We start from the raw sequence: 19,660 nt of genomic DNA, 5'->3' as shown, positions 1-19,660 counted from the left end.
AAGAATATACAACTATGTATTGGAGGGCTTTGGGGAGAAAAAGGAAAAAATAAAATCTTTAAAAAAAAAAAAATTCCTTTTAATCTGGAGAGTCAGGAGAAGGCAGGAACTCCAATAAGGTTGAACCAACTGTTCTACTTCAATGGTTTCCAGGCACCTAAGCACCATTTACGTGCAAAAAGTTAATGTGCTATTTACAAATCATCTTTACCCATTAAAGCAGGTCTCTGAGAATCCCCATAAGACAGAACTCTTTCAGCCCAGTTTAAGTCTGAAATGATTCAAGGCATTTTAACTGCTCTCTTATTCAAGACATACTTACTGAGCCCCCAATAATTGGAAAGACTCATATCATGTGCTACATGCATGCATTATCTCAGTTCATCCTCATTAAAACACCACGAGGTAAACAACGGTTGCACCCCCACTCTGCAAACTAAGATAGCACACTAAGTCTGAGGGCTGTAAGGAGACTTGCCCAAAGATACGCAGTTGGTTAGTGGCAGAGCTGGGACCTGAACCAAGGTTTGCCTGGCAACCTTGCTCTTAGTCACCAGCCTAAACTGAGCACTGCATGACCCACGCTCTGGTGCCACGAACACAACTCTGCACCAAACATAGTCCCAACCCTCCTTCAGCTTGCAATCCTCAATTCAGACTTCCCAGTAGTCCAAATGTGTCTTCTCCATTAAACTCCACCCTTAAAGACAGGCTGCAGGCTATGCTCATGAATAGAGTTTATAGGGACAGTGGCCTTTGTAAACACCTAAGGAAATTATCCTACTGCCTGGCTAGCTCTCAGTGGGCCACAGCACCACTTACCAGCCACCTGGACACCTGGAGATGCTTCTCACAAAGAGAAGCTGAAAGGTTTCCTCAAACCCTGCCGCATCCTTGCCACTCAAAGTGTGGTCCATCAACTGGCAGCCTCTCCTGGGAGCTAGTTAGAGAAGCAGAGTCTCCAGGCCCTCTGAATCCCAAGTGATTCATATCTGTATTGAAGTTTGAGACATGCTGGCCAACGTCATCTAAATCAAGTCACCAGAGAAATGCTAACCACTTGGGAAGTAAAAGCTAACGAATGATAGCATCAAAAGAAAAATGTAAAAATGACCATTCTCACAGATTTTTTTTGTTCATCACCTAAAGAGATGATCAAGATGAGATTATTATTAAATGTGAAGGACAAGCCTACAAAGGCACATAAACACGGGTTTTTAGGCAGGGCTCTCTTCTTTTCTCTGCAAATTTCGAAGCAGGGAATCCTTGGTTTAATTATCTCCCATGAAACGGGCCCTTGGTTTCCTTATTTGTGAAATTAAATCACGGGGCCAGCTTACCTCTCAAGTCCTGTGCAGCTCCCGTATTTTAGGATAAGGAATATGGGAGAACTGCATCCCAATCACAGGGAAGCAGCGTTCAGTGGGGTTAGGGATGCCAGTGCTTGGGGTCACACAGTCCTTAATTCAAATCCCATTTCTGTTCTCTATTAGCTGTGTGATGTCAGATAATTTACGTCTATGGGCCTCAATTTTCTCATCTGTAAAATGTTGCTGATACATCCTATCTCATTGTGAGGATTCTGTGGATAACTGTGAACAGTACCCAGTCCAGTGCCTAGCGCACTGAAGCAAATGGTAGTTAATATTAAAAGGTTAAAGTGGAAAAGACATTTGAAATTTAATGGCACAATATGCAAAACACGGTACAATATATCCAAGTCATGGATACACATGTCCATTGCACAGGCACACAATAAATGGCTGGTGACAAAATGAACGATAATATTCTACCTTCTATGAGAGATCATCTCATTTCAACCCAGAGAACAACCTTAAGGGGGAAAACTTTAAAGCCAGGGATCTAGCTCCTAAAAGCTAGTCTTCCTGTTGAACTTACTAACCTCAAGCTCAGCCACCGCAGGGAAAATCTGCACTGACCCAGTAAGATGGCAACCGACACCCCCTGTACATCCTCCACTCCATTAATGATGATTTCACTGTAATCATTTTTAGATACATCTGTAATCATTTTTAGATACATCTGTGGCTTGTGGCTACACTAGCTTCCTGTTTGAGAGTCACATACAAAAATGGTCCAAGGCCTATTATTAACAGTTAATGACGAAACTAGTGAAACTATTTACACAATCTAAACATTTTATGTTTACATGTTTGTTTATTTGATTTTGATTTCTCCCTGTTTTCATCTATTGTCACTCCTAGCCTATAAGCTCCTTGAAAATAGCAACTGGGGTTCTTTTCACCTTGATATATAACTAATCCTTCAGAACATGGGGGCTGGGTGTAAGAGAAGTACAGCCATGCGAGGCATGACGATGTTTTGGTCAATGATGGACTGCATATACAAGGGTGGTCCCATAAGATTAGTACCGTGTAGCCTAGGTGTGTAGTGGGCTATGCCATCTAGGTTTGTGTGAGTGCACTGTATGATGATCGCACAATGATGAAATCACCTAACAACACATTTCTCAGAATGTCTCCCTAGCGTTAAGCAATGCATGACTATAACGGCATTAAGAGTTACAAGAGAACTAAGTAAGGCCACATTTTGAACTGTCATCATGCCAGATAACTAAAGTCTTGCCAGCTGCCTCACGTTTGGAAATAAGTAAATGGCATCTGTAATATGAAAAGCAGGAAAATATATATTTTGAGCAGCTAGTACGGGTAAGGACTAGTACTTTTCTGAGTTAAGATGTTTAAGGACCTCAGGCCTGTCTGCAGGAAACCACCACTGACCCACAGTTAGAAAGGCTGTGAGCCCCTTGCTCAGGTCCTTTCCCTGTCAGATCTACCCAGAGACCCTTTGCCTTGTATAGAAAATAAAATCCTGGGCCATTAAGAGTGCCTGTGGGTTCAGAAGGGCAACAAGGTGGGAAAAAATAGGAAAAGTCGAGATGCCAGCCACTCTCTCCCTATCAACTATAGCCTTCCACGCAGCCTTCTCCTCTCACCCAGTCCCACGAGGCCACTCTATGAACAAGGATGACTGTGGGATCCTCTTTGTCAAGCCTGGCCCCACCTTCCCATATGAGATTTGTTATTATGGAGCACACCATTGGAATGCATTTGAAAGCACCACACCCTGAGAGGTGGGTCCCTCTAGAACTCGGCATATGTGGAACTCTTCACTGATGCTACTGAAGCATATGGCACGTGAGACACCCCTCCTGGGAAGCCCAGGCCCATGTTGTCATCATCTTTGCATTCCCAGCACCTAGAACAGTGACTGGCAAGTAACATGCTCAATTAACCTGATCAGCAATAGAGCAGTAAATCTCAACTTTTGATGCCTAAGGCATTTATTACAAATGCACATTCCACCTCGGAGGTCTGAATGAGTAGCTCTGGGGCAGGGTCCAGCGCCTGCTTTTAAGGAGCACAGTCAGGTGATGTACGTGGTGAGGGGCTGCACTTTGAGAAACACTGGCTGAGCGGAGCTAAACTCTGATAGGGTGGGGTTGGTGAGAGACATATGTGATGGGCCACCTTTGTGACTAAAAACACAGAACACAAATACTCACTAAGCACCTACTATGTGCACTGTAATGTACACTCTTGGGAGTCAGACAGGAGGCAGTGAGAGTCTCCCAGTCAAGAGGGAGGGACAGAGGAAGCATCAATGATCCATAATACAGGGGCTGGCCCCGTGGCCGAGTGGTTAAGTTCGCGCGCTCCGCTGCAGGCGGCCCAGTGTTTCGTTGGTTCGAATCCTGGGCGCGGACATGGCACTGCTCATCAAACCACGCTGAGGCAGCGTCCCACATGCCACAACTAGAAGGACCCACAACGAAGAATATACAACTATGTACCGGGGGGCTTTGGGGAGAAAAAGGAAAAAAATAAAATCTTTAAAAAAAAAAAAAAAAAAATGATCCATAATACAAATACTGGCCTATAAAAATATGCTGTGGGAACACAAAGGTGGTGGGCTTCATCCTGCCGGGACCAGGGACTATTCAAGGATAATTACAGAGTTGGCATCTCAGTAGGCCCTTGAAGTATGCATCACAGCTTTTCAGGTAGACTAAAGGAAGAAGGGCATCCCAAGCAGAAAGAACGTCATGAGACAAATCTCAGAGGCCGGCAAGTCCATGGTTTATCCAGGAAAAGGGCCAGTAGTTTGCTGTTACTGAACAGACTGAGTGGTATTTTGGAGTTGGAAAGAGGTAGGTGATGAGGCTAAAAAGGAGGTGGGTGTCATATTAAAAACAGGAATGTAGAAATTTGTACCACAATCTGTAAGTCTATGGTTTTTTATTTCTTTCTTTTCTTTTCTTTTTAAGCTGGAGAAAAGTGGTCCATTTCTAAAAACAAAGAAACAATAACAAAACCATCAGAGCTGCTCTGGTAAAAGTAGGGGTCGAGATGCAGAATCCCACCTGTCTGGAGCACACAATTCCACAACAGAGGCACCCTTAGGTGGTGAGAGACAGAGGTAAAACCCAATACCATGGCAGAGAAAAGGGGCAGGGGAGTGTCAGAATGACAAGATCAGTGGGGGCGTGCGGGGTGGAAGACTAATCCTGCTAGCCCAGGTGGGGGATGCCTGGAGGAGGGAAGAGCTTGGGAGCAGGTAGGCCAGTGTGTAACAGGGGCTAGGGGGGACCAGGGCCTGCAGAGGGAAGGACACAGAGAGGAGGGGATGGCTTAGGCTTGAAGGAAGTTTTCCAATGTGAACCAATAATCTGAAGGACAGAACTGGGTGGAGTAGGGTACTTGAGAGAGAAGAGGAGTCAGGGACCAAATGAAAATTCCAACTTTGAGAGACTTGTAGGATGCTGGTATAGTCAACCAGCACGTGGTAGGCAGTGTGTGTCCAGAACTCAGGAGAGAGGTTAGAGTTAGAGATGCAGCTTTGGAAATAGTAATCAGAGTAGTATGAACCACCACAGGAGACAGGAAAGGCACTATGGGTAGAATTCAACCACCACCTACATATATGTAGTGCAGGCTGACGGGCTTGCTCTGATCTAGGAGCTGAGGACAGAGCACTGGGGAAAAGAACTCTGTGAAGCTTGCATTCTAGTGAGAGAAGACAGGCAAATAGTACTAATCCACTGGAGAAAAGAAAGCAGGGTCATGAGCATGGGGAGTGTGTCAGGCTGTGCATGCCATTTTCTATCAGTGGTCACGGACAGCCTTGCTGAGAAGATGACATCTGAGCAGAGATCAGGAGAAGAAAGCGCAGGCCTAGCAGATGACTGAGGGAAGAGCATTCCAGGCAAGAGGCACCATTGGCGGTAAAGGCCCACACTTGGGATGACAGAGAAAGAGCAAGGGTCAAGTGAGCTAGAAGGGCAAGGGCAGGAGGGAGAGTGACAGGGAGACGGGGGAGTTGTACTGCGGAAGGTGTACTGGGCAGGCAGGAAATGCTGCAGAGTCTCATGGGCTATTATAAGCACTTTGGCTTTTGCTCTGAGTGAAATGGGGAGCAGAGAAATGACATTCTTTAACTCACATATTAAAGGGGCCACTTTCACTACTGTGATGGGAATGGACTGTAGGGGGCAAGGGTAGAAGCAGGAAGAGCAGTTGGGATGCTCGTGTCCTGATCCAGGTGAGAGAGATGGTGTGGTCCAGCGTCTAGGATGCAGGTGGTGAGAATGAATTGGATGCTGGATACATTTTGATGGTAGAATCAATAGCATTTGTTGATAATGGACATAGCAGAGAGGGAAAAGGATGGAGAAGAGGAGAGAGAAAGGGAGGGAGATGAGGAGGAGAGTCACAGATGACTCCAAGATTTTTGGGCTGAGCAACTAGAAGGATGGAGTTGCTGTTAACTGCTGTTAACTGAGATGGGACAGACAGAAGAAGGCAAGTTTGGGCGAGAAGTTGAAGAGGTGGTTTGGCACATGTTGAGTTTGGATGTGTATCAGACACCCACATGGAGACAGAGAGGAGGAGCTGGATGCACGAGTGTAAAGTTTTAGGAATCACTGGCATATAGATGGAACTGATAGCTTTGTGACTGGATATCACTGGTGTTGATGGGGACAAGAGGCGGCCTGACGACTGAGTCCTGTGGATAAAACTCAGAGGAAAGGGGGTCACCACGAGATGAAAACAAAGCACTCGGAGATACACAACCAAGAGTGGCCCCCAAGAATCAAGACAGGACAGGATTTTAAATATCCAGAAAAGGCAAGGAAAACTCTTCTTCCTATACCCTCAACCAGAAGTACCCACCAAGTACTTAAATCCTCAGCCATACAGTATAATTTTTTAAAAACCAAATAAGCACTTATTGGAGTTTACTATTGAAAATGCAATAACTCTACGGAAGGGCTCTCCGCTTCATGCATGGGAGGAATGAATTTAGGTTGCTGGCTTCCTAACACTGAATTCAGACAAGCCGCTCCAGGGACTGCTGGGGAGGAGGGGTTGGTCATTTGCGGCATCGAATAACAACGTTAGTAGTTAACATTTATTAAGCACTTATTCTATACCAGACACCTGTGTGGATCTTTTACATTCACTGCTCTTCTTTAATCCTCAGAAGAGCCCTATGAAGTATATCCTATGATTATCCCCATTTTACAAACATGAAAGGGACGTTTAGAGAGGCCAGATTGCTTGTCCTTCATCACACAGTAGTCTGGAAGGTAGGACAGGCCAGGAGGTAGGTGGCAAAGGAAGGTTTTAAGTAGCGGGAGGCCTTTGGATGCCAGGGAACTCAAAAGTGATGCCATGGGTGGCAGACATCAGCCATGCTGGGGTGAAGGCTGCCCTGGAGGGCTCTCCTGAGAACCTTACCACGCTCCCTAGAATCCTGTTTCTCCAGGAGAAAAGCTACAAACGAACCTCTAGAACACGTGTTCACAACTCCCAGGGGATGGGGGGCAGACTACCTAAGTGTAATGGACTCCCAGAGAAGTGGAGAAAGTTCAACAAAAGCCATGGGATGAGTGATCAAGCGAAATGAATTCCTATGTGCAACGTTGGAACTAATTATAATTTTTAAGTTAATATAGCCATTTCTATTAAAGATTTGGACACTGTGGCAATAACATATTTCATTTGATTAATGGCTTTCAGAGAACAAAAATGTGCAAATAGATAGTAGGAAAGCTATAGTTTGTGACTTCATTGAAGTTACTGAGTTCTTATTTTAAAAGCTCCCAGACCTTCTTAAAAAGTTGTTTGTTGTTATGTAGTATTAATATCTTAGACCATTCTTAAAATGTTGCTCCTGTAAGTAGACTAATTTTTGACCTATTTAAAAGGAAACTCTCTTGATACTGTTTCCACCAGTCAACAGTCCCACAATTGAGACCAGAGGTCCAGGTTTAATACCTTGAAACCAGACACCAGGTAACAACAGCAGTTACAGCACACCTTTGAAAGCAAAGACACATAATTTCATTCTGCTAAAGTTTGCCAAAACCACTCTTGTTATGACAGTAAAATGCTCTCTTAGCATCTCATAATGAAAGTGAAAATGTTTTGAAAAATGAGACTCACATATCTCCCCCACCCCCAACTTCTCTGGGTCCCCAGAAACGACAATGGTTCCAAGTGTCAATTTTTATAAATGAGCACTAATTCCAACAGGAAGAAAGGAATGAGCTTATCTTTCTAAAAAAGATGAATATCAGTTTTAAAAGTCTTCCAGGCACTTTATGCAAGGCCTTTTAAGACCAGATTTGTGTCTATTAAGTAAATTTCACAGAAACTGTCACATACATTTCCTCCTAAGACTTAACCATAGTAGAAACAGTGTCATCAAAATTTCTGTAAGTTGTTGGGACAAGCCTGAGGTGTTATCATTGGGCACCCACTGCATGACAGCTACTAAGAAGGGGCTTTGCATTCATCCATTTATTCATTTGTCAAAAATTTCTTGTGCTCCTACTACGGAGCAAGCACAGTTTTAGATACCGGGACAGCAAGTGTCAAAACAGTCCCTGCTCTTTGACCTTTAACAGAGGGGAAGTGTTGAGGGGTTGACAGATTGAAAATAAACAGATGCATACATAAAACAATGCAGTAGCATTAAATATGAAGAAAAACAGGGGAGGGCAGGAGACTACGGAATGATGGGGGAGAGGGTGTGCAAGTTTCGGTGCAGCAGTCAGGGACGCATTTCTAAGGAGATGGCACCTGGGCTGTCCCCTGAGAAAGCTATAATTGTCCCCACTTTGCCGACAAGGTGAGGAATTGCTGAGCACTCAATCCCCAGCGCCTGGCAGGTACGTGGCTCCACTGGAAGTGCTCAAGCAGTGCCTGCCCAGTGGATGAGAAAGAACTCAGAGCGGTGTCCTTCGGTGGGGCCCGGGTGGAGGGGCCCGCTGTCCCTGTGCCGTTAGGATATCACCCCGCACATTTCCCAGGGGGCTGCCCAACTTTCCCGAGCGCTGTCAAGGCGAAGGTCGTGTCCTGAGCTTCCCCAAGAGCCCCAGGGGGTAACCAGCACAGCATCACTCTCCCCACTTCACACCGAGGACCCGATTACCCCCGACTGGCCCACCATCTCCCACCGCCCGCGGGCATCCTTCTTCTGCAGGAAAGAAAAGGGGAAAGTGCTGCTGAAACTTTTGGGGCTGCGTTTAGTCTCTCCCGGTCGGGAGGCGACGCCGCCGAAGAGCCGCTCGCCCCGGCCCGAACCTCGGCTTCCGAGCGGCTCTGCGCGCGTCCCCGGGCGCACGGAGGGCCGCGGCCGCGCGGCGGGGCCGGGGTCTGAGCCACCGCGGAGCGGGGTCGGGGCCGCGCCGCCCAAGCGCACGGGGCCGGGGCCGCGCGGAGACAAAGCGGCGGTGCAGGCCCGGCGGGCGCACGGCGGTGGCGGCGGTGGTGGCGAGGCTGGGGCCGGGCCCGGACGCGGCGGCCCGCGCCCCCTCACCTGTCGAGCCAGAAGGTCCAGGGCGAGTGCAGCGGGACCCCGCCCGGCTCGGGCCGCAGTGCCGACAGCTGCTGCAGGCCGAGCGGCGGCGCGGTGGCGGCGGCGGCGGTGGCGCGGGGCCCCGGCGGCTCCCTGGCTCCTGCGGGGGGCGCGGCGGCCGGGGGCATCGCCATTTTCTCCGCCCCGCCTGCCAGGCCGGCGGACGCGCGGACCGCGGGGCGAGCGGCGGCTGAGTCACCCCCGGCCCCGCCCGCCCGGCCGCCCCGCCCCGCGCGCCCCGCCCCGCCCCGCCGCCCGCCGGGCCTGGGAACCGCGCTGCGGGGCCGCTGGGGACACGGCCTGACCCCGGCCGCCAAACAAAAACAGGCCGGCCCACGGGGGGGTCGAGGGCAGATTCGGCACAGGCACAGACCCCGAGGGCAGGGGACTGATGGACAGGCCGGCCCGAGGGAGGGCAGAGCAGAGGCTGAGGATGGATTCACGGGCTATGGGGGTGAGCGGAACAGAGGTCATGGGGCTGGTTCAGCGGACAGACGGGAGGTCGGTGAGATGGATAGGCCGGCTGTAGAAAGATGGAGGGATGGATGGATGGATGGACCAGTGGATAGAGTCTCCGACGCACACGTGGGAGGGGAGGAAGGGTGGATGGAGATACCAGTAGTCTGAAGGATGGGTGGCAAAGCTGGCAGATGGCTGGAGGAAGGATGGAAGGGCAGATGGAAGCACAGTTGGATGAGACAGATAGATGGCAAGGGGAACCGCTGGCCAAATGGATAAAGAGACTGGAATGCTCAAGAGTGCAGAAAGAAAGGGCCAGACAGACAGAAGCCAGGTACCACTGGCTCAGGCATGTGGTTGTAACAGGTCAGCTTTGCATTCCTCCTGGTGACAGCACATTTCCTAACCCAGCTGACTTGAAGGAACCAGGGTCCCCATCCCACCCTCTCTGGGGCCACCATGTGCCCACAGTGAGGGGCCCAAGCCTGGCCCAAAGTGTGACCAGTTTCAAAGAAGGGTTCCCAAAGTCAGCCAAAATTTTCCAGGCTTGCCCCAAAGCACCTGCAAGGAAGGAGGAGGAAAGCATGTAAGCGCACGTCATAACCGGCATGAGCATGGACACCCTCTTTAAACTTGAATTTCCGGATAGTCCGTCTCTGGCCTTTAAGAGCTGTGGATGTAGAGTTCCACCTCCTCATAGGTTTTCTACCTGGCCTAGCATATGTTCTGCTCTTAGCTAGAGCATTCACTGGGATGGTCTCGAACAGGAACCGCAAAACCAGGTGGGTTCTGGGGCTTCACGGGCATCGTGAATGCCTGTTCTGAAGCCCAGGGTAGGTGCCTCCTCTAACAGGTATTCAAGGTCAGATAAAAAGACAACAATGAAAACAAGACCACTGCTAGGGGATCTCCGCTTCAAACATAATTTCTATACAACATGTGATACTGGAAGCAACGACATATTTATAAAGTCCTTCCAGCTTTGAGATATTGTGGGTCCTTTTGGTTAGATGCATTTTTTTTTTTTTGTTTATTTTTTGCTTTTATTTCTTTCAGGAAAATGCATTTATGGCATTGTTTAGGCTGTTATGGACACTTTATACTTATTAACTCACTTAATCTGCCCGACAATCCAATGAGGAAGGTACTATTATTAGCTTTTTTATGGATGAGGAATGGAGAAGTTAAACTTACCCCAAGGTCACACAGTACATGACAGAGCCGGGATCTGAACACAGGTAATTCAGATTCCAGAGTCTAGGCTTTTTTAACTGTCAAGCTCTACTGTCTGTCTAACTGGAAAACTAACAGGTCCTCATAGTAAAAATAAGGCAATGAATAGTAAGGCTTCCCCCTCCCAACACTATCAATCTTCCTGCCCAGAGGAAACCAGTGTTACCAGTTTCCTTCCAGAAAAATGCAAGTATGCCCATAAAAGCATATAGCTAGATATATAAATTGTATACCTATCTGTATCTTTTATAACAGAAATGGAAGCATTTTATACCATTGCTTCACCTCCTTATCTTACTCAACATTATATATTTGAAGGCTTTTTTCCATATCAAAACATACAGATCTACTTCATTTTAAGGGCCGCAAAGAATCCATTCAAAAGATGTAATATAACTCAATTTACAAGCCCTCAAGATTTGTGTGGTTTGCAGTCATTTTCTTTTATAAATAATGCTACCATAAGCATTTTTATATTTAATGTCTTTTCTCATCTGCACAAGTTTATTTCAGAGTAAATTTGGAGAGGTAGAATTTTTGCCTGCATTAAAAAATTTGACACATATTGCTAAATTACTGTGCAAAGTGGTTACAGGAATTTATGTATAATTGATTTATAAATAATGGTTGATTCTGAAAATTTATATTTACTAAGTGACATTTATCTTTGTAAAAGTCTACAGTAGAAAGGGAGTTTTTGCTTTCTAATGATTAGAACTAGTCAAACTGTCAAGTCTAGCTTCTTCCTTATGTCCTTTACCAATACCCTCAGCAAGAAAGGGTTATTTTAAAAGTTTTATTTGCCGTTTCTAAAAGAGAGCACGCATCACATGATAAATTACTTTCAGCATTTAGAAGTAGGAACAGTTTCGCAATTTCTCTTTATTGAGTAACAATTATGTACCTCCCTTCCTTTTTGCTTTGGCTTCCAGGATGCTCAGAATTACATTTGAAGCTCAATCATAACATTAATATTAACCAAGGAAGACCCATCACTCTTTTTATGTTAATTTATTCCTATTTTTATTTTAATGACCTAATTGCGCACATATGTATGTTATACTGTGAACCCCTCAAATCTATTGTGGAAGCAGGTGATATACAAAAAAATAAAATGTAAATGATCTAAAGATTAATAAAAGAGGTCAGGCAACATGGTTAAGGGGAGAGGCAAGGAGAGAATGATGGGCGTAACTTCCAGTCCCTTTCTGTTTGAAATGTCTAAGGGACTTAACTATTGTTATTGCTCTTGACAATCATCCTTAGAAAATAACAAATTAGGAAAATTCCCCTGACCTTCCCCACTTTGCAACCAGACATCAGGAATTAGAAATTCAGGGTAGAAAGGGAACTTGGAGATTATCAAAGCAGACCCATCATGTTAGAAATGAGGAAACTGAGGCCCAGAGAGGTGAGGTGACTTACCCGAGGCCACAGCTCTAGGAAATGACAGAGGCAGGACTAGAACGTGGGTAGCTTGAGATCCAGGCCAACGTGTTCTCCCACTGCGTTAACACGCAACTCAGACGACTTGGGGTGGCAGGAGGGAGGAAGAGAAGGTGACCCCACAGCCCCTATCAACAAAAACAACAAAAAGGACTTGAGGCACTCATAAATAATTAAGCAATTAGCTGCAGCAGCTATACCCCTCCCCTTCAGCATCCGGTCACCAAGGCAACTTGGGCAGGGTGCCTGCTGGTTGCCTAGTAACAGTGTGGTCTGCTCCCCTGACATGTTCCCTAGGCATCAAAGGATTTGAGAGCTGGGAAGAGCCTTAAGACAGGAATCACTATGCCAACACCTTCATTTTCCAAATGGGGAAATGGAGGCCCAGAGAAGCTGAGTAACATGCCCAAGGTCACACAGCTACTCATGGGCACAGCCAGGCTCCATTCCCAATTGCTTTCCATTGCACTAGGGCTATCTTAGGGATGCTGCAGATGGAGGAGAGGAGATCTCTCCACAGTCCCTAGGAGAATGAGAAAGTAAGAGCTAGCGAGCAAGCAAGAAAGAGACAGAGACCTTGAGCTCTCATATGCAATTAGCAGGAGCTGGTAATCCCATCAGCCCAACTTTCATCATCACCATGGCAACATGGGTGAGGCGGGTGCTGGTTGCCTAGTAACAAGTGGTCCTCTCTCTTCCACTCACATCCGGCTCCCTGGGAGTCACAGGAACAGAATGTTGGAGCTGGAAGGGAAGGCAAGGATCCTAACTCAGTCTCTTCCTTTGACCGATAAGGAAACTGATGTTCGGGTATAGTGTGCAAGGTCACACAGTCACAGAGCCAGCTAATGACAGGGACTCGTTGGCCAGCCAGCCTTTCCTGAATTCACTCCATTTATCGCCTCTATCACAGCCCTGCAGGAAGGGAACCTTCATTCAAGAGAGTCAAAACATGGGAGGGTAATGGCTCGTGGTCTCCTGGAGGTGCTTCTACCACTTGTCTAAATGGTGGCTATGCCACACACAAGGCCTGGCATACAGCAGATGTCCATAGGAGGTACTATCACAGTACTTAAACCCAGGCTCTCTAAAGACAGAAAACCTGAGTCAAAAGCTGGCTCTCTCGAAATCTGGCAAGCTCTCTATGCCTCAGTCTCCCCATCTGAGCAATGGGCATCGTAACAGTCCCTACCTCTTGAGTCATCATTAGGGTTAAATGAGAAAATGTACATGTCAAGTGCCTGGTATAGTAAGATGCAACAAATGTTAGGTATTCATTTATTCTCCATTCAGTAAATATCTGTTGCATGTCTACTATGCAAATGCCACTGTTCTATGCTCTTGAGATTCATTAGGAAGGAATACAGAAAAAGAAATCCCTGTCTCACGGAGTTTACTTCCCAGTGGAATGAACATATATATATACACACACATATATATTTTTTAATGTTTAATGTTTCTTGAATGGGCGGAGGAACTCATTGGCAATGTGCTATGTTTATGTTACTGGGCTGCTTCTCTAAGACTGAGAAGTTTCCTGTTTACAGGGTGTGATGCTATAAATATGCAGGGCTGTCTTGTATGTGGGAATTCTGTTTTCCTTTCTTTTAAAAGCTCAGAAGAAAGAGGAAGGCAGTGACCACTAGATGGCAGACCTCAGTGTCCCTAGATACGGAGCACAGGAAGGCAAAGGCCTGGGGTTCAGGCCCTGACTGACACTTCCAGCAAAGGCAAGTGTTGCAGTCGGTCAGTCTGAGGGCAATGGCTTGGAGGGATGGGGGAGGCTGGAACTGCCTTTGGGACACTGAGGGCGTCGGGGGAGACTGTAGCGTGGTTTAAGAGTGCTTGCTTTAGTGAGATTAAATCCTGCTTTCACCAAGATCCTGCCAGGGGTAAGCTGTGTGACCTCGGCAAGTTATTAACCTTGCTGAGCTCCAGATTCCTCATCTTGAACATGGAAATAATGGCGAGAGCTCCCTAAGGGGGCTGCTTTGAGGCATGTATGAGAAAATATGTCTAACGTGCCTTGCAAGCTGCACACAGAAAAAGCTCAACCAATGTTACTTATCTGGAATCTAAAAGATCCTTGAGGGTCTAGTTCCAAGTGGCAGGTGGAAGGGGAAAGGGGGAAGGAAATAGCACTTGTTAAGCATTTGCAATGAGGAGACTGAGGTCCTCCCAGTTACCACGCCTGGAAAATGTGACGTCGAGTTTCAGTTGTCCCCCCGCTCCACATTCAAATCCACTGATCAGCCCTGGAGTTCTTGTTTTGCTCTTCCTGCCCCTTGCATTCATCTCCCTTCTGTATACCCAGTGGTACCACCCACTCCTAGTCCTCACCTCGAGTTCCAGCCAAGCACAATACCCTCCTCGCTAGTCTCCCTGCTTCTAGCACTTGCCCCTCCAACCCACTGCCAGACAGCAGTCTGACAATTGTCCCCAAACGCCAATTTGATCATGCCCGAACTGCTTCACTGGCTTCCTACTGCTCTCGGGATAAAGCCTATACACCTCCCGGTGGCCAACAGGGCTTGGCATCTTCTGGATCCTTCCTGCCTTTCTAAGAGCATGGCTGCACTCCCTCCTTCGTCTCCACGGCCGAGAGGCATCTGCACATGCTGCCCCCTCTCCTGAGCCTCCAATGCCTCGGTTGTGCATGGCTGGCCCCTTCTCCGGCTCAGGCACCCTGGGGAAGACCTTCCGCACCCTCCAGCTCTAGAGCAGGTCCTCTCTCCTCCCCGACTATTTTCTTCATAGCACATGTCAAAGCTGCACTGATCTACTGCCTGTCTCCCACACCAGAACATCAGTTACAAGAGGGCTGGGGTCCTCTTGTTCACCTCTGTGCACCCGGTGCCTAGAACAGGGCGGGCCGCATGGATGGCACACCACCCAGATTTGTTAAGGAAAGGAACTGGGTATACAACAGCTATTGACTGAAAAAAGTCTGTGACTGGGGGCCCGCCCTGTGGCCGAGTGGTTATATTCGCGTGCTCCGCTTCAGCGGCCCAGGGTTTTGCTGGTTGGGATCCTGGCCAAGGACATGGCACTGCTCCTCAGGCCACTTTGAGGCAGCGTCCCACATGCCACAACTAGAAGGACCCGCAACTAAAATATACAGCTATGAACTAGGGGGATTTGGGGAGAAAAAGCAGAAAAAAAAAGATTGGCAACAGTTGTTAGCTCAAGTGCCAATCTTTGGGGGGGGAAAAAAAAAGAAAAAAGTCTGTGAATTCATCTCCCCATTTCTAGTCTTCCTCCTCTGCTGGTTTATCCTTTCTGTGGACAGCATATTTGTTTTCCTAAAAAGTACTTTTCCCCTGATACTTCTTTGCTCAAAAGCCCTAAATGGCTGATTGGCTCTCACAGGCTGAGTTCTGAAATCTCCAGTCTAGCATTTGAAGTCCTCCCCACCCAACCCACCTCTCCAAGTGCATTTGCAAGCATATTTCCTAATACATTTGTTGTATATATACCTATATTTACATGTACTTGGAAATATATAAATATATGTTAAACATAGGTATTTGGAAATATATATATTTCAACACACCCTCTTCCCCTTCGTGCGCCTTCAGCTCTGCCACGACCTGAGCTCCACCACTCCTCCACCACTGCCTCCCTGGTTCCTAGGACGGCACATGGGAGGTTCAACTTGACTCAGTCGATGATCTGTCTACTCCCCACTCAGTAAACACACTGTGTGCGCTCACATCTCCACACTTTGGCCTGAGACCTTTCTTTTCTTCTCTGGCCATCCAAATGCTCTAACCATCCTTCAAGGACCAGGGCAAGTTCCATCACAGGAGCTCAGTCACCAAACACTCCTGAAAGGGGCAGGAGATCCAGAGCTCAAGAGCCATCGCTAAGCAGGTACCCAAACTACTTTCCGCAGGAACCCCGTTGCCCTGGCAAAGGGAACACTGGAAACTAACCATGCTTTTCCGTGGTTAAGAAAAAAGTCCCATGATTTCAGAAACATTGGCTCTGTGGCCAGTCTAAGAATTCAGATTAAGGGACCTTTGTTGTGACTGCACAGGATTTTACTGACCGGAGAGCCAATGATTCATATAACCAACTCCTACCGTCGGGCATTTAGATTACCAAGGTTCCCCTCCATCATGTGCAACCCTGCAATAAATACATTCTGCAAATCACTGGCTCCTTATCAAAGAGTAGTTATTAATGCCTCCCCAGGCCAATCAATCAGCCAGAGATGTGAGCATCACTGAGATTAAAAACTGGACCTGGAGAGGAAGGCCAGCAAGCTTCAACTTGGTTTTTGGCAGTTTTTAAAGGAGAGGAAAAGATGGACAGCAGAGAGGCAATGTGATCAGAGGAAAATCCAAAAATGTATGTTTGAGCCCACGCTTAACAGCTGTGTGATTTGGGGACAAATCAATTATCCTCGTTGAGTCTCCTTTTTTTGTCAATTAAAAACGAGTGCGCTAATGATAGCAGTGTCACAGTGCTGTCTGGAGGGGAGGCCATGCCCAAGCCATAAGGTGCCACACAAGAGTCAGCTGTTGTTTCCTCATTACACTTCCTGCTGGGATAACCCCACAGCTTTACGCGGGTTCAATACGGGTGTTCTCCTTTGTGCTCTTTGGAGATTTAGAGGAGTGTATAGAGCAACCAGCTGTCCCAGTTGCGTGAGACTACTGGGACTTGAGTCCTGGAAGTCCAGGAAAACCCCTCCTCAGTCCTGACAAACGGGAATGGTTGGTCAAGCCAGGAGCAGGTCCACAGAGCACGGCCTTTGCCACTTGGCTTTCTGCATTCATCGTGCAGGCCCCCACTGGCCCCTGCAAGCTGACAATTGCTTGCATATTAAGATAAGTCAGCAGCAAGCTGGTCACTTCTTTGCAGCTAAGAAGCTAGCTGCTTTTGGGATAAGCTTTTGTTTTGAGCTTTCAGTTACAGCTCAGACATCATTTAGGGGAACATTCTGCAGGCCAGTACTCTGAGGAAGGGCACTGTGCTTTCCAAAGCTTTATTTTTAAGCTTAAATAATCACATCATATTACGGCGTAAGAAATCCTGATACAGAAAATATAAACTTAGCAAAATACTAGGAGGTGCTGTGCCATGTTACGAAATGACCCCCTGTACCGTACTGCCCTATTATTGATGCCTAAGCTCCTTGCGGTGGGGAGCTCACCTGTGTAGCCCTCACAGACGATTGTAAAGCTTGCTCATGTAGTGGGTCTTCAGTAAATATCTGGATAATGAATCCCTCTATGATTAAAATATTCACTGAAATGTATACTGAAATATTTTATAAGCCATTTACTTCCTGAGAGCTGCGTACACTAAAATTTGAGAAGCTATTATCAATTGATGGGCAATTAGGAAAGGAAAAATAAAGCAATTTCTGAAATGAAGCCACATTATTTGTTTTCCAAAAATACTGTAATTGCATAAAATTTTCAGAACCATAACTACTGTGCAAAGTGCTGCAATAGGAATCATGAAGATGCGTTCAGACAGCGTTTTAGGCCAACGAAACCTCTGCAGTTACTTAATCTCTTTCCTTTTACCATCAGCAGAAATGGCATTCTCCCAGTACGGAAAGATACTGTTAACTTGTTACTCCTTTTCTGTTGATTTTCACTTGTTACATAATATGCATATGATGTTAAGTTGCATGATGTGGTAATTCTTTAGAAGTTTCTTAGTTTTTATGGTAAGATGCTGTCTTTTTCTGAGAAGTGAAAGATATGCACATATTGATCACACTAGTCTGTTAGAAAATGTGGTCTCTCCAAGGTGTGTGTGTGGGGGGGGTTATGATAAACATGGTGCCCCACAGATCAGTCTGCATGTGTTTTGTGTTACAAATATTTACTATCATTGACAATGATCTTGGAGATAGCCAAGAATCATTTTTGTTCTTTCAAAACATTCCAGATCCCTCAGAACTAAACTCTGAATTATCCTAACTTTGAGTTAATTCTCTCTCATTCCTAAAATGCCCAAGGGTCATGTTTTCTTGTCTTATGGACTAAAATATTTTATATTATATGAAGCATAATCTTGTCAATAACATATGGTAACATCTTTTTCATATTTTGCAAAAGCACAGTTAATGATGCAAATAATTTCCTATCTTTCATTCTGAGGGAAAATCATTAATAAAACCATACTCCTTGCAAGAAGAATCGAAATTCAGCAGTAAGAGGGCACAAACCACCCATAAAGGCAAGATATAAATTAGCAGTGAGGAAACAAGCCTAATGATTATAATGTCCAGATGGAAATGAATAACTGAATCATTCTTTGTCAAATCAAATAGCATCTTAATAAGTTGTTGCATCATCTCTGTTGATTCAATTTAACTGGAAGATATCAGAAATGATCACGATCTGCAAAAATATCTTCGTTTCCTATGCTCATTAGCATTTGGCCTGTGAATCCTCTCCTTTTATTTTGAAGGGGAAGTTACCCCCAAAATGGTCTTTAGGCTTTTCTTCCTCAAAAGCAGCCCAAGTTAAAAGCAAAAATAGCCCCCAACTTGAATTAAATTATTGGAATTTAAAAAACTGGAACCCCGGTGTTTGGTCAAATCTTTTATCAAAGAAAGAATTCAAACACTTCTTTTACCAGGCAAGCTGGTAAGTACAAGTTGTCATGGAAACAGTATGTATTCAAATTATACGAGGAATGACGCTCTTCATCTAACTAGGTGTTCATCTCCTCTAAATAGGGAGAAATCGTTGTAGCTGAAATCCATTATATTTCTTTCAAATCTGCATTAAAAACAATTATTTTATATAGGAATTTTATATAGGAATACACAGACACAGAGCCTCACTCTCATAAAAAGGAGAATTAAAATTACTTGCAAAAGAATTGGTGCGTAAATAAAAAGACATAAAATGAAAATGAATCCCATGATATAAATCTATTGACACATAGTGAAGGGGTGGGAGAATGGAAATCAGATAATAAAACACCTCCTTCACCTACAGTGGGACATATTTTTCTTCTATAGCATTAGTGACTATTTTTTACAGAATGATCTAGGCCAGAACAGTTCTCTGGAAGTTGGAGTGACTTGCTAACAGGTGTATTGTCACCACTGCTGATGACAGCAGAATCCTTCGTTCATCCACAGACTTCCAAGGAAGACACAGAAGAAATGCAATGCTATGTTGAACAGGCTTTTCTCACTACTTAATAAGGCAATTGTTGAGAAACACATGGCATGAGCTAATTTTGTGGGGAGAGATTTATAGCATGGAGGGCCTGTGAAGTCAAAGTCGTATGTAAGAGGCAGCCTGAAATTCTTTTTGGATCAAGGTAATCCTAGAGGAACATGTTTTATGTCTTTTCAGGTGAAGATAATTTCCCACCTCCCTCCAAAACAATAGAAAAATGATTTTTCATGTTTTGCAGCCTAGAATGCTGAGGTCTCAATGAAGCCCTTGCTCAAGCAATTAAGATAACAATAATTCAAATGAAAATGCTGACAGCTCCAAAATATACAAAGAGCTCTTAAAACTCAACACTAAGAAAATGAACAACCTGATTTCAAAATGGGCAAAAGACCTGAACAGACACCTCAACAAAGAAAATATACAAATGGCAAATAAGCATATGCAAAGATGCTCTG

General features: G+C 45.8%; 1 protein-coding gene across 7 annotated transcripts in view; it reads right to left on the bottom strand.

The window, feature by feature from the left end:
* EIF4E3 (eukaryotic translation initiation factor 4E family member 3) overlaps window positions 1-19,660 on the bottom strand; it is a 63,660-nt gene that overhangs the window by 30,018 nt on the left and 13,982 nt on the right. For 4 of the 7 annotated variants that reach the window (XM_070576809.1, XM_070576811.1, XM_070576813.1 and 1 more), the window contains exon 2: window positions 12,025-12,173. Coding sequence is in view for 1 of the 7 variants with exons in the window: in XM_070576808.1 (XP_070432909.1) it covers window positions 8,869-9,041 (173 nt within the window). In the remaining 6 variants the exon portion in view is untranslated. Of the gene's footprint in view, window positions 1-8,868; window positions 9,112-12,024; window positions 12,174-12,621; window positions 12,790-19,660 lie in introns of those variants that run through there. The other 3 variants (XM_070576810.1, XM_070576812.1, XM_070576808.1) reach the window with 2 other exon arrangements.

Source organism: Equus przewalskii, chromosome 15, assembly GCF_037783145.1.
Source record: "Equus przewalskii isolate Varuska chromosome 15, EquPr2, whole genome shotgun sequence".
In the NCBI taxonomy this organism is placed as follows: Eukaryota; Metazoa; Chordata; class Mammalia; order Perissodactyla; family Equidae; genus Equus; species Equus przewalskii.
Note: the sequence above shows the minus strand (reverse complement) of the source record. Positions and strands in the feature narration are given on the sequence as shown.